This window comes from Lepisosteus platostomus, chromosome 7 (genome assembly GCF_059453375.1).
Source record: "Lepisosteus platostomus isolate fLepPlt1 chromosome 7, fLepPlt1.hap1, whole genome shotgun sequence".
NCBI classification, from domain to species: Eukaryota; Metazoa; Chordata; class Actinopteri; order Semionotiformes; family Lepisosteidae; genus Lepisosteus; species Lepisosteus platostomus.
The window spans coordinates 4,233,526-4,249,016 of NC_142617.1; the positions used below are offsets into that span (position 1 = coordinate 4,233,526).

At 45.6% G+C, this 15,491-nt stretch overlaps 2 protein-coding genes across 3 annotated transcripts; one reads left to right on the forward strand and one right to left on the reverse strand.

The window, feature by feature from the left end:
- Window positions 1-1,327: 1,327 nt before the first annotated feature.
- On the forward strand, window positions 1,328-9,534 carry LOC148657919 (T-cell immunoreceptor with Ig and ITIM domains-like). Its single transcript, XM_088638641.1, has 4 exons — window positions 1,328-1,482; window positions 4,102-4,437; window positions 6,691-6,797; window positions 7,912-9,534. The coding sequence occupies exons 1-4, from the start codon at window positions 1,410-1,412 to the stop codon at window positions 8,119-8,121; spliced, it is 726 nt and encodes a 241-aa protein (XP_088494767.1). The 5' UTR covers window positions 1,328-1,409; the 3' UTR covers window positions 8,122-9,534.
- A 490-nt stretch (window positions 9,535-10,024) lies between these two features.
- On the reverse strand, window positions 10,025-14,572 carry LOC148657920 (thiosulfate:glutathione sulfurtransferase). 2 transcript variants are annotated; one of them, XM_088638646.1, is made up of 4 exons: window positions 14,085-14,572; window positions 11,887-12,009; window positions 10,940-11,102; window positions 10,025-10,601 (listed from the first exon to the last, which is right to left on the reverse strand). In XM_088638646.1, exons 1-4 carry the CDS (start codon window positions 14,263-14,265, stop codon window positions 10,547-10,549), a joined length of 522 nt encoding a protein of 173 aa, XP_088494772.1. In that variant the 5' UTR covers window positions 14,266-14,572; the 3' UTR covers window positions 10,025-10,546. The 2 variants fall into 2 exon arrangements, with proteins under 2 accessions (XP_088494772.1, XP_088494773.1); XM_088638647.1 differs by lacking the exon at window positions 14,085-14,572 and adding an exon at window positions 12,732-13,088.
- Window positions 14,573-15,491: the final 919 nt, after the last annotated feature.

Here is a 15,491-nt window from a genome sequence, read left to right on the forward strand (position 1 = left end):
TGGCTTTTGCACATCTTGCAGAAAAGAGAATGGCATATCACTCAATCAGTTTCTTTAAAAGAACCCAGGAAGCTGAAAATTCCCAGCTGGCAGGATGAGGCAGCTCTGCTTGACAGTCAGGGAGCTGACAGTGGTGGCAGGGTGAATTCAGAGAGGAACGGCCCTGAAGAGCTGCTGTCCTACAGAATCTGAAAGGATGTATAACACACAAAACAATGTGAATTTCCTATCATTGTCAAATTGTTAGCTCCGCTAAGAGAAAGGAGGCTCATGTGGACCTAAACCAGACAATCCTGCATTGAGGACACTGAAGACAGGAGTCAGATTAAAAAGCCCTGCGGTGCTGAGTCACGTTTCTCCAAGTGTTAGTGCAGAGGCCAACCTCCCTGGCTTCATTTTGTCTAAATATCTGAACACACTTTAATTACTATCCACATTCTCCATCAGTCACACCTTGACCTTGTGTAGAGATACAGGAGGTGAACATACTGTTCGATCGGAGAACGAAAAGGATGAGACTGAGAGGAGTCCCTGGCCAAACAGGATCGGCCAGGAATGTTAGGGAAAACATGGTGCTTAAGAGTGCTGAAGAGTGAGATTGAAGAGTTAAGGTGTGGTGAGCATAGTAAGTAGAATAATGTAAGATAAAGAGAGAGAACTGGGTGGCATCAATTTAATCCGATTGAATACCCCAGTGCCTGGTGATGAGTAAAGACAGTGGATGAAGAGTTAGTGAGGGTGATGACCACAAGCTAGAGCAGAGCCCAGGGAAAACTGGCAGAGGGAAGAGGACCGTGCGGTCTTCCCCACAAGGGGACTAACATGTAAGAACTAGGACCCGGAGGGGGAAGGGGGGGGGGGGTTGTCTGACAGAAGAAGAAAGACCACTAACGTTAGGAAACAATAAGGCGACACACTGGCAGAGCTGGGATGTGGAAGGAGTGTGGACCAGTGAGTGCCAGCGTTTGTCACATCCAGGTGTGTGCTTAAGTAAACCAGGACTCAGGAACTGTCGTGTACTGGAAGGGGGTGACGGCAAAATAACCCCTGACCCTGGAAGAGGAAGGCTTGTCTGAGGGTGCTTCTATAGACACTGCAGGGGGTTTAAGGCTAAGAGCACAGCCTACAGCCCACTGCCCCTTCTTAGTTGTTAAGGCAGTCATATCAAACACAAAGTAAGGCAGTAGTGACAAAGTCATGTAGGGGGGGGGAAAGAGGTCAATTAATGGAAATATAAATTGTGTTTGCTAGTGTTTTTTTTTAAACGGCAATCCCTGCTCTTGTTTTTTCAGACTTTGCCCTGCCGTTTCTTGTCATTGCTCAAGGTTTCCTGTTCAGCCCCCATCGAGCCTGTTTTCAGTTTGACTGTGCACGCAGCTACCCTCACTTCCTCTCGCCGCCTGCAAGCCATGTCTGCTGAGGCGCCTCCGCGATGGCACCCCGCAAGCCTCCTGCTGCAAGCCTGCTTCGTCCTTCTGTCCGGTAAGACTGGGGTGTCTCTCTCCCCCCCCGGCTCTGGCCTTTGTCTCTTGCTCGGTTTGCCGAGCGCGTGTGCGCTGCCCCGGGTGAGTTTGCAGCACAATCTCGCCGGCGGGGGCCATTGCCAGCCCTGTCAGCAGGTGCTGTCGCGCTGTTCTGTCTCTGAGGGACACCTTCCTGATCCCATTTCAGCAGAAGACTCCGGCTAGGTAGTGAAGTAACCATAAACCCATCGGCCCTTCCTTGTAGATGAAAACGGCGCGCTTTGCACTGTGATGTGTGGAAAAACAAGGGACCGTGATATATAAGTCATGATGTGTATTCAAAAGAAACGGAGAACAAAACAAACTGAAACTTAGCCTATGTTTAAATATAAGTATGAGTAGAATTATCGCAGCACGCTTTCAGAAATTTAAATTCAACTGTTTAAATTTAAAACATCTCTTTATGCTGCCTATTAGGCACCACCAGAGCTTTCACTGTACAGCTGGGGCCCTCTAGTGACACAAGGTGCTCAAGAGGGGTCTTTCCTTTTCCAATCCCCAGATCTGTGCTGGTGTAAAGGCTTTGAATGCAGTGTGTGTACCTCCTCATATGTATGAGTCACCACACCACGAGAAAGGATTGTACTTCAAAATATTTTTATCTGGTTTCATCTCCTTTTTAGAGGGCTTTCAAGTTAAAAATCCATACTCTATTGTTAATTTATTTTGCTGGCACCTTCAGCTAAGGTGACATGCATTCAATGAACTATAAAAAAACAAAAATTTGAAAACAAAAATAACTTAAAAAAGTGCTGACAATTTAACGAATGCATTGATATATTTCGTGTTGGAGATAAAATGAAAATACAGTTCATGAGAAACACTAGACCACCTCAATATCTTCAAATGTTTTGGTTGTGGTCTTCCTATTAACAATGAAAAGGCAAACAGTAAATAGAAAGAAAGTGTTACACCAATAACGTGAACCAACAATCACGCTGTGCATCTGTAGTTCTAACTACAAAGTCTTTCATCTGGAATTTTGTTGTTTTACAAATCTTCTGAATCTGAGACAAAAAACACCCCTTGGACAATGTAGTTATGAAAACTACCTTTGGTTTCTTCCATCTTGTCTTATTTTTGTATTTTCTATTCCAAAAGAGTCATCACTTGTACTACTAACACACGCTCATACTTTTGTTTCTGACAGTGAAAGGCTTGAGTTCATGGGGGCCGTATAAAAATTGTGAATGGTTAAAATCATGCACGTGCCTGAGTGCACGCTTCAGTAAAAATACTGCAGCTAAGTCTAACCCCCAGTCCTAACTGTATGTGGACCACTAACATTAAAGTGAACTCTTCATGTGTATGAAGTACATGCAGGTTTAGAGCGGTGGTTATTCTGACTGATGATCTCCACTATGAACAGCAGCTGTGGTCCTGCTGAATTCACTGGCTCCGGCAGCACTAAGCAGCTGGGGGAATACTAGTTTACTAGGTGAGACGCTCTTCTGAGAAACGAAGTTGATCCGTCACAGGTTAAACCCTCAGCGAGTTACACAGCAACGGGGATAAAGAACCTTGTTCAGGACGGAGACAAGACTGAGCAGACAAGATCAGAGCCCTTATCATCGTGCCACATTTCCACACGCGATCCTGTGGACTCGCACAATACAACACAACATACAACTCAACCATAGCCAGACGTCTTGAGTGTTGGGTAGGGTGTTTTTTTTAAAAAGTACTCAATTACAGTCAGTTGTTTCGATTACAACTGACTGTGATCATTAGTTTAGTGACTAGTTTTTATTATTATTGTGATTAGTTTTTTAAATCAAGAAGAAGTTGGAGGAAATTGCATTTATATAGCATACTTTAGAATATACTCTCCTACCCTCTGAAAGGAGGTACCAGGTCCCCTGTATAAAGACTAAGTGAGCATTTAATTAATTTATACCTAAAAGCATTAAATTCTTGAAAAACAAAAAGATTGCTTGGAGGTAGAGATCTTATTATTATTGTTTTAGACACTTTATCAGCTAATCCTCTTTTTTAATCTCGTGATACTGGATTGAGTTCTGACTGAGCAATGTTGTTGAACGTTGTTTTATATCATGGTTTTGTACTGTGTCTTTCTCATGTATGTTATATGTTATGAGCTCTTGATGTGCAATTCAATTCCCCTATAATTTTATAAAAGAACTAAGCACACACTATATACAGTACCTCATTATGACTGAGAGGCGGACCGGTGGCTCTGTGGCTCAGGATCTGCGCCTGTGGCTGGAAGGTTGCCGGTTCGTATCCTGCAGCCGGTAGAGGAATCCTATTCTGTTGGGCCCCCTGAGCAAGGCCCTTCACCCCAACTGCTCCAGGGGCGCCGTATAAATGGCTGACCCTGCGCTCTGACCCCCAGCTTCTCTTCCTATCTGTGTGAGCAAGATGGGGTATGTGAAAAGACAAATTCCTCATACAAGAAGTTGTATACGGCCAATCAAGTGATCTGGTCTTATCTGAGGACCTTTGGAAATGATTGACTACTTGCTTGCTTCAAACATCAGTGCCAGGGGTAGCTGGTGACTGTAATGGCCTGCTTGTCAGACGCGAGTTTCCTCCCGTCTCTTCTCTTCCGCTCAAGGCGCGCTGGTGGAGGGGGATCTGATGGCAGCGAACCTCACGGCGGCGGTGGGGGGGCCGGCCACCCTGAGCTGCCCGCTGGCCCGAGAGGAGACTAAGATACTGCAGGCCGAATGGAACAGGTGCAACGCAGAAAAGATCCTAACTTTCCATCAGGAGTTTGGAGTGCACACGTGGGAGGCATACAAAGGCCGCATCTCAGCCGCCGACAACACCAGCTTCACGCTGGGAGAGGTGACAAGGAACGACTCGGGAGAGTACTGCTGTATCCTCACCACGTTCCCGGATGGAAAACTGGAGGGCAGGACCATTCTCCAGCTCGGAGACCGGCTCAGAGGTAGGATGCTGGAGACGTTTTTTTTTCTAAATCCTAAAACAGCACGGTGCCTTTGTGTTCACCTGGTTGCTTCTGAAGATATTCCAGCTGCCTGTATTGTTGCTCAGGTTTTCCTTTTCTGCATGCACACAGGGAAAAGCAGCTCATTCCGAGCCTTTACTACTGTACAGTAGGTGATGATGTTATTCTTTGGTCAGTAGAGACCCAGTTTGAAAGTAGACACCATCTACGTCTAGTACCCTGAATCAAATAAAAGGCAAATAACATCATCAGAGAAGGAGGCTGTTAGTGCTTATGTCTGAGACTGTGTAGACACACACCCACATATATTTTTACACCTGCTTCACCAAGCAACTTTAGCAATGCCATGCCAATAAGGGTAAGCAGCTGTCTATGGCTAGATATGACTATTTAGACAAAAAGAAAGATGGAAAATGTAACACTGCAAAAGATAATCAGAGTTTGCAATCCCATCATTCATAGAGAATGCATGTTCATAAGACACTGTATCTAGAAAGTTATGTTCTCCAAAACATATGTATATAGTGTATACAGTAAGCATAAAAATAACGTTTCTGTCCTACATTGCACAGTTTGTATTATAAGAAAAAACAATCTTTTAGGTAGCAGCACCGACGACATTGTATTCAATAGGCACGACACTGGCAAATTCATAGAGCTGATTAATGTTGGTCATCATCAGGGAGTCTCCTGTGAGAGGCACAGATTACAGCCATGCGTGGCGTCCACTGGAAGTACAGCCAGCAGTAGGTCTGCTACACCTGTTTGCACCAGGTTGCAGGTGGTTCTGTCCCGCTCCCCTTGTAGAGCCTGGGCAAGCAGGTGCTCGTTCACTGGAAGATTAAACACGTTATCCCAGCTCATCCCTCAGATGCTCAAAGGGGCACGTAGGGCATCACTGTCATATCCTCGTCACTTAAGAAAGAACAGCTTGCACAAGGCCGAGGGCGCGATTAGTTGTGCTGGATTGCTATGACATCAAGAGCAGGAAGTGAGATCTTCTGACTTGGCTTGATCAGTCACTCCAAGAGGGATTCTGTGGGATGAGACACTCCTGCCCAGAGCCTCTCTTTGATTCTGGGGAGGTGTCTCACATCATGGCCTGTCGCTGTGATGTCTGTGTTTGGCCGCGATGTCGTCCCAGGTAAGAATATCCCACACAGTGAGTAACACTACACTTCGTCCGCCTCCAGAATACTGGTTCCTTTCTACGTTTTTGATTGAATCTCGATTTTCAGCCGGCTTGACAGTCAACATCACCTGTGACTGAGGTGATTTACACTCAGTCATAAATGATCAGTTAATCAAAATGATCCCCAAAGCGTGATACCCAGAACCTGCGTTATGTACATTGTATTTCTGCAAACTCACTTGCAGGGATGGAGCGATTAAAGGCTTTTGACACTCCGTATAAATATAAAGAGACAATACAAATGCAGAGGATGACGAATTAGAATATACATATCCGGTCTTTGAAGTCTCTTTTCACAGCTCTCTGCTCTCGGCTTTTTGAACAGCAATGTTTTCTTATGTTTTATGATGCTTATTTATAACCAATTACAATAAGCGACCCACGCTTTCGCTCGTGACAATTGCCTTTTTAGCCCCGTGATGTTATTTTAAAACGAGCGCCCACTGCTCTGTCAGTACCTCGGCGTGATCAATGCTCTGCTTCCACCCTTGAGAAGCATCGCTGTTTTTCTCTCTCGTGACCTGCTACTGAATAGCACGCGTGCAACATGTCGTCACGCGGAGTTAACCAAAGGGTCGCCGACACTGCAGTACTGGAGACCGAAAACAGAACCTGAAAAAAGCAGATTTAGTCAAGATGGGGAACAGACTTTCTAGTGATTTTGCTGGGTTTGCATTGCGCTTACTGTTAAACGATAGATTATAACATGTATACAAAGCAGCACATTTAAATGTAACTTTCATACCTTTTTTTACAATATGCCATCTAATTTAACTTTCCTTCTCAAATACATGTTGACGTTCATAACTTTTTTTGTTTTAACCAGTCATCTTCCTTTAATTTCTGATAAACTAGAAAGGCGAGAGAGAGCTGCCCCGTCAAGTGTCCAAAACAGTGCAACGTGATTCATCAACAGCTGTAAATTCATTTACAACCCGATTAGGTGTTACTAGCTTAATTCATCTAAACGACCTACACGTTGAATGCTGAGTGTCGAAATAATGGTTGAGCCCTCCTTACTTTTCTGCTCTGTTTCATAGCTACAGATGCGCCATCTCCTGCCCTTCTGAAGACGCCCTATATTGCGGTGCCTGTGCTCGGCGGACTGGTGCTCTTCGGTGTCATCGCCTTGGTCATTTACTTCCAGGTATGTCACAGCGCTTCTTCAACACTTGAGCTGGCCGGCGTTGCGAAAGTAAAACCACGGCAAACAAAATTCAAGTCTACCGACGACCCCGCATCACGAACAAGTATCGCGCGTAGCAAAACTCGCGGATTCTTTGTAAAAACCGAATCAGGGCGCCCCTCCTCCTAGTTCTGCTCATCTCAAAATATGTTATTGTTGTGAGTCAGAAGCACCATTTGTGCCTTTAAGAGTTGGTTTTCTGAGAAGTTGGAGTTCAGTCGAAGAGTCTATGGTGGCTTAGGCCGCGCTATAGGCAGGCCTGTGTGACAAGGGAACTTGTGGTGTCTGCAGCCTGCTGAGCTGCTAACCACATTTATGAAGAGTTTCCTTTTCAATGGGGACCGACCGGCTCAATACCCAGTACGGTTTAACTCGAGCAACTTCAGAGCCGCTTGTAAATGTCCCTTCTGCAAAACGCTCCAGAACTTGGGACTGTGTCCTTGGTAGGCGTTGCATCTAATTATCACCTGGCAATCTGTGTCTGTATCCGATTTCCAAGGGGATACCGAATTGGATACGGCACCGGCTCAAACGTTTTCCTAAACTCCTTCAAGTAAACGCGTGCTTCCAGTAAACCTACAATGAATACATTACATTAAATCCTGTTGAAAATATATGATAGAGAAAGCAACACTTAAATACATGAATACAAGAGGAGGAGAAGTGTACATTTTAGTGAATGGATTTAGGGAAACGTTTTTTTTTTTGCATTAGTTTTCATTTAAGTCTACTTTGGCATCAAAAACTCTTCATGTGCAAAAGGTCTAGGCGCGGTGGCCCTCTAGTGGCCTGACTCCGGCATTACACCGACCCTCGCCAGACAAACACGGACAAGCTGCGCGTTGTCTTTCGGAGCCGCTTCAGATTTTTCTCCCACCGATACCTCCCGTTTCGTAGCTCGGTTTAGCGAATATAAAATGTTTTCCACGTTAAGTCTCTGTTATGCGCCTGAACCCTTAAGTCTTTAAGAGGCGCGGTAGGGTCAACGTTGCACAGGTGCCAATCTGGGCTCTGGAACAGGACGGCACGGCCGCCACCGCACGGGCGCTGAAACTTTCCCCGTTGTGTCTTCCAGCGGCAGAACCGCCCCATTAGAAACCCAGTTCACGTGGCCGTCCACACGGGAAGCTCCCCAATCGTCCAGCAGTCCTTCATCGGGAAGGGTCCCCAGACCGCCCCCAGCCTGCCGTCCAAGGCCAGCGACGAGCCAGAGGAGGAGGAGGACACCTCGGAGGACTACTTCAACGTGCTGACCGCCCGGCCGGCCAGCGGCGGCCACCCCTGAGCCAGCGGCCTCAGACAGGCTCCCCCCTTTCCCCCCCCATGGCTGTCAGACAGCAGCACCCCCTGGTGACCCGTTCACCGGCCAAGCGGCCCGCAGTGGAGATGGCTGAGGTTTAAAGACTTACTGCAATACAGGTCGAACGTTGTCTAGGTGTAAATAGCCTGTTCCACTGCATCACTAAAAGGCAGCTCAGTCTCCTGTGTCTCCAGGACTGTAACTGCGGTAACGCACACACTTACGTGCTTCAACTGCAGGAAAAGTGCAGCGGTGGAGGTTGTAAATCAGCAACACGCAGTACCAATGCTTCTGTAAATATGAAAAAAGCCTAGTGTACATTGTAGGGCACAGTCAAATCAGACCTGCACAGCCCTTGCTCGTTACTGATTGGCAAAACGAATGGACACCACTGTAATCTTGCTCCTACAACGGCTGCAGTAGTATGTTTGCTGGGGAGTCTTTGTTACATTAATTAGGGTCCCCTGGAACAGGGGTGCTAGCCCTCAGCCACCAATATGGCTGAAAGAGGTAAGTAAAGGAGGATCTTGAGGCGTCTAAGGGGTGGTAACTGGATTTAGAAACCACATAGAGGTAGAGTGGACTACAAAAGCAGCACCTACATCTTTCTTAAGACTACTTAGTCTCCAAAGGAGACAAAAGGAAAACCATCTTCCAGGGGACAAGAGCCAAGAGAGGAGAGAGCTGCAGGGTACAGTCGGTTACCACTGGACTCTGGCCTGATGGACAGAGGTACAGTAGGAGCTATTTTTCTGGACTGGTGAAGCAATTTCAGTTTCCACTTTGAATCGGCCCTGCTGCATCTTGTCTGGATGTATTTTACTAGCGGCCAAGGACATGAACGTTTCCTTTATAACCACACATGAGAGAGCAGGCTCACATGGAGGATTAGTTGTTTTATGAAAGCAGTCTCAATCCTTCAAAAAAAAAAAAAAAAAGACTGGTATCCCTCTCAGAGTACGTCAGGTTAGGCAGCAGTGTGGAGGCTGGATCTAAAGATGTTGGTCTTGCACCACATTTCTATTGTAAATATAGCCAGCATTAGTTTAATAAATGGTTGCCATTTTTCTCCCGTTACCTTGCATGGTATGCTTTTGCAAGTACACTCCCTTCTCAAACTTAGGGCTATTTCAACCACAATCTCCTCATATAAAAGTAAGAGCAAGTTCAATACATTGGTGCCTACCCTATAAAGCACAAGAACTCCATTTAGAATTGAGCTTATTTTAGACTAAGCTTTCAGCTGTCTTACCCACCTCCAAGTCTTTTTTTAAAAACTGAGCACAAATTAACAATCAGGCACAGTGCACGTCTGATCTGGCAATACAGTGCTGCTCCACACCTCAGAGGGAGAAGGTAAGAGTCCGATTCCAACCCATTAAAATTCAAACCACTGGATCTGGCACTTTTACTTTTTAGTTAAAAGGTTACAACAGAGTAACCACAGAGACCTTTACCCCTTCCCCATGGAAACATCCAGGCAGTGACATGGAAAGGGTTTGGGATTGTGTGGTTTGCAGGTAATCAAAGCTAACTTGGACTGGACCAAAATGAGATTTTAAAGCCTCAAGAACTCCAAGACTAAAATGCATGTGGTGCTACCTGGAACCTTCATGGAGGCCAGCAGGACATTTCCTTCAAGGTATTGTAGGAATCAGCAGATCTTCAAATCATCCCGCCCCCCACAATCCAGTATCTAATAACTCTTCTGCATTAGAGAAGAGAGCTCTTTAGAGGGCTGGAGCCACAAAGGAATGTTGGTGGTCTCCATTCGGGGAGGGGGTAGGCCGACCACTCAGCTGGGTAGTGGAGAGAGAGAGAGAGAGAGAGAGAGAGGTGACCCTGAACACTAACACAGACAGGCAGAGATGGAGGGCTAGTGCACAAGTTACTTAACACTGACCAACCTTTATTGCATCATACAGTTCACACTTTAAAATCCAGACCCACTGGAGTGTCTTGGGGAAATTTAAAAACGGGGAAAGCAACTCTCCTGTAGCGAGTTCTCTCCTCCATTGCTTGTAAACGAGATCTTTGCTCGATGTCCTCCGCACTAACACTAGTTGGAGCAGACCGTGGAAATTTAAACTGTTACTCATTCAGTACAAGGGATAAAATGTTAACTTCAAGCTTCCATATTCTGTTGGAGTCCTCTTTGACCCTGGTCAAATTCAAACCCACCCCTCTGAAAGACTGTCGCTGCAAGGAAACGTACTGCGGGGTGATCAGCTGTGGTGCAGCAGGAGCTGGCAGTGGAGGTGCAAGTTATTCAGCAAAATACACACGCGGGCCGGTTGTTGAACAGGGGTGCGATGCTGGTTCTGAGCCGTCCGATGGAACACGCGTGGTCTCTCCTGCAGAGGACGTCCGCCCCCAGGTGAGCCACACAGTTCCCCAGGGGTGACTGCCCTCATTTCCTCTGGCGCTGAGACCACTCGCTGTACCCTCCAGCATAGTGCCTGGCCCTACAGCATAGCGACAGGGAACTGGGGTTAGCCAGGCTAGCCTCCATAGTCATCGGAAGACAACAGAAAACATTCAGCACAAACATAACCAGACAAACGCAGCTTTAAGTGTCAACACCACACATTAGATAATTTTGCACCCCCCTCCCATACCATACCTTGAGCTCAAACAGACAAAGCAGAAAATTGGCTTTCAGACATTTCTGGAATTCAGGCAATATCCAGGAGATCTGTCTGCACCGAGTCAACAGTTCTCCCAAGGAGGAGAGAAATTCAAGACCTGAGGGACTGCCGTGCTGGATATTAGGGCTGATGGAGAAGAGGTTCTGGTTACATACTGGGTGTATCCCAGGCCCATCGCGGTGTGCAGGGCTATGGCACTCCTGCGCCCCGACTGGCAGTGGAAGACAATGTCAGCATCGTCCTTCTTGGGGGAGTCCACCTTGTACAGCTGTCTGAAGGTCTCTGGGCTCAGCTTCAAGGCCTCTTCTAGCTTCCCCACTACCAAGGGAATATTAAAAAGCACAAACCCATCAGTGTACAATGCTTCCTTCAAATGTGGTTTTCAAAATCTGGAGGTCCCTTTTAAAAAAAAAAATTGATCCATTCTGGGAACAACCTCATGGATCGGTCTCATTAGCTGCTCTGCATGGATGAGTGCAAGTCTCAGCAAACAAGACTTCTCCCATTTCATCACATCGACTGTGCAAACTGGAAGAGAATCAAGAACACAGCAGAACATCCCTCCAGAAAGCAGTATTTTGTCTTTTTACATGCTAAATTAAAACTCTGGTGCATTACATCAATATTCTTATACCACCTTTTAAAAACAACAAGCACTTAAATGCATCTGACAACACACCCTGGTTTTAAGTTGCATAAACTTGTGTTCAAGCGATACCTTCACTGTCCTTCCCCGAGAGGGGCTCGTTTACATTGCAGTGTTAGAAGAGCACTCTGGGTCAGCCAGGTGGATGAAAGAATCCATCGTCAAGAACAGTGGTGCTTCTCAAATATCAAAACAACTTCTCTGAAGCCATCTGGAAAAACCCTTTGCAACAAGCAGAAGCAACCACCCATCTTCATTTTTGGCATTCCAGTAGCCCTCCTGAAAGCCATACACCCATCACTCAGAAATTAAAGACAGAAGCCTGCTTTACAGACAGCCAGGCACCAGACATGAACAAAGCAGTAAAGCTAGCATTTTATCAGAGAGGCCCTCAGGCAGATTAAACAGCAGAGTTTTCCTTTCACCGAACTGCCACACACACGCCACAATACTCACATGGGATGTTTGTGGATCCAGGAATCCTCCCTGAAGCAAACTCATCAGGGTTTCGGACATCAAACAGCTGCACAGCGTGCCTCCCCAGCATGTCCTTCAGCTCGTCATAGGAGACCACCTTATCTGGAGGATAATCATGGCCATCAACCATCTACTCAACTCCCCAGCTGGAGCAAGCAGAAAGAGCAACACTTCTTCTAGGGGAAGAATATCTGGACGCAAGGAGTTCAAATAAAAGAGACCTCCCAAGCTCAGTACAGCTCTACAAACTACAGACTGAAATATTGTTTTGCCCTGGTGTGTTCTAGGCATGTGTGGCAGTTCTCAAGACACCACAATGGTGCAGATGGGGTTACCAGCTCCTTTAATGGTAGGATTAATATACAGTAGCAATCATTTCAGAGATGTTGCTGCTCCAGTCAAGTCCAGGTTGAGTAGCCCCAAACAAATAGTCTAGGTCAGAGGTCCTGAAGCCTGGAAGTCCAGCATCTACAGCTTTTCAGTCTAGCTGAGCTCTTAATAACCCGAATCAGCTCGTGAGTGGATCAGTTTTACCGTTCCCTGCTCTTAAAAGAAGCAGCACCTGCCGAAACGCTGGCCCTCCTCCGTCCAAGATAAGGATGGCTCAAATGTTAGTCAGTCACTCTCCCCCTCACATCTTTAACGCAATTTAAGATCAAGACAAATGTGCTGTTCAATAGAATGGGAGGGATTCAAAAACGGACGCAGAGAAAAATCACAGAACAAGATAACTATCCAGAAGTCAGTTCTTAAGTCTCATTTTATTATCTTAATAAGCCTCAATCAGAATTTTTTTATAACACAAATTAAAAAAAAAAACATACCTGCCATGATTATCCACAGGAATAGTTTTTTTTAATTATTCATACACTGATAAGTTACCATGTGCGCTGGTAGCTCAAATGACATGACAAAGCACAGCCGAAGAATTTAACAACATTAAAAGCAGATAAACCAGAAAGTTCAGTCCTGTGCCTCTTTCACTACCAAGTTCACTGCCACTCCGAGTATTAGGAATCCATCTGATTATCCGAGATTTGTTTCAGTCTTTATACAGCAGGGCAAGTCACAGAACCAACCCATGCAAAGCACATTCCTCAATGTATAATTATATAAATATAATAATGCAATAGCAGTGTCCTTCCTAGGATTTGAGTCCACAGTCTTCTGGTTAATAGTCCAGTTACCTAACCCCTCCTTCCTGCGAAGAAGGATCCTTGCATTCAGGAAAATCCAATATCTCTGCAACAGCGCCACCATATGGTATTTAACCGTAAATGGATACCAAACACGATTAAGAACGAGATTGCAAAGTCAGGTCAAGTGGATTCTTGTCGGGTGACTGAAAGGAGTGTCAATAATAAAAGTACAACCACACTAGGGTATACATTAAAGAGAATGTTGCATGAAAGAGTGGCGAGAAACTCACCCAGAACTAAAAAAATAATAATTGTAAAAAAAAGTCAACAGTACCATACTGTTTATAATAGTTGCACACCTTAAATTGTGAAGTGTGGTAATGGATAAGTACCATTCAGATATTTAGAGCTTTTTCCTTCCTTTACCCAAGAACAATTTCTGACGTACTAAGAAATTGAGGACCTGTAGGACTCCCGCCACCTCTAAATCTCTAAAAAAAGCCCGATTACATCTACTTTCATGAGCTTAAAGGAGGCAATCCTGAATTTACCCACAACTCACCAGTAAATCAGATCTCCCCCCCACCGCATACACACAAAAAAGTATACGATGTAAATTCACTGCATTTGATCGAAAAACAGCCCAACTGTTCAATGCTACCTGGAGTTTAATTAAGCAAATATATATATACACACACACACACACCAGAACATACACTATTTTCAGCACGTAGAGCTAACTCAGGCGGTGTCCCGGCTGCGTTAAGGAGCGAATACAGATCGTACACTGGCGTGACACAGGCACGGAACCCATACACGCTGTCATTCAATACGTAAAGGCACTGATGAACAATTCAAGCCAGAAGTAATGAACAAGCGACCCCCTGTTGCACCCAAATACCAGTGTTGGGCTGAGCAGTATTCACTGTAAGTGAAGACAAATTAATACTTAAACGTTAGTTTAAACGTTTGCCCCCTCTAGGTGATGACCTTAAGAGCCGGGGCACAGGTGACAGTTAAAGGGCGTGAACTCTGTACCTCCGGGGAGAGACTCCGGGAGCTCGGCGGCCGAGGCCCTCACACCGCCGAGGCTGTACGGCTTGTTGCTGCCGCAGACGGAGGGGGCGCCGCCGCCACCGAGGGCTTCAGCACCAGCCGCTCCCGCCCTCCGGAGCGCCAGCAGCGCGACCGCGTTCAACACCAGCAGGCCGAGACGCATGGCTTCCCTGGGGATGCAGCTCCCGTATCCTGGCCGGAGCGCCTATGTAAATAAGGTTGCTAAAACCGCACGGTACTGCATAAATCCCGGAACAAGCCTCGTAAGCGCCCGCTGCGGTTACGCCTGTATTTATTCTTTGTGCGAGTCTCCTATCCCAATTCAAGAGGCGCCCATCCCCCAGCAGCTGCATTTATTGGTAATCGCTAAATAACCCGTTTCTGAAGGCCTGGAAAACAGGTGTTAAAATTAAAACAAGCGATTTGATCGAATAAACTATTCGGAGACTCCTTGGAACAACAACTAGCGATACCCTTTAGCCCTCGATGATTATGGTCATGTGTATTGACCACGATTTTAAGAAAACTTGCTTAATTGATCGATAACTTGCAATACCTTGCTAGTAATCCCCACCTTTAACAAACAGTGATTAAGGGCGACCTGCTTGACTGACGGGATTGAGGTTTTCACAGGACCAGGATTGGAGAAGCCTGTGGTTAAAGGAATCTTCACAAACGCAGAAGTCAGATATTGTTTCGAACCTGTCAATTCGGACACGTCTGTGGGGAGTTTGCATGTTCTCTCCGTGGCTGCGTGGGGCGTTTTGTTTTCCTCCACGGTCCAAAACACACGTGCCAAGATTTGAAAAGCTAAGCAAAATTGTGCAAGCACCCCCTCTTCCCATCAGCTGACCGAAGGCGGTTTGGGCTGTTGCACAAAAGCTAGCGAAATTATTGTAACTAGCCCAGCAAAGTTGGAGCACATAATGGTCTTTGAGATAATTGCTTTTAAATGCGCTATATAAATAAAGTGTATTGCTGTTAGCCTAATGCAGGAAGACACAAAAATAAGATACCTTACGGAAGACAGAGGCAAACGAGGCAGAAAATAAATCAGGTGACAACAATGAAATACAAAGTTACAATAACAGGAAATTATCAACCCGTGACAAATTGTTCATTGCTTTTATACTGCTGAACTAGCACTTTCTAGGTTCAAACATGAGAAAGGTGATACATGCATGTTCTGTAAGGCTGGTAAAGGAACTGATACATTTATTTGTCTCCTTTATACATACCAAGTTGTTTGGGGCTGACTTGCAAAACTTTATCTTTACATGTGAAAGTTGGATTTAAGAAGTTTGATATGGAGTTATACTTTGAAAGATGTCATATGGAAAAGAACATTTATTTATGATTAATATGTTGGCGATATTGCGTAGTAATATC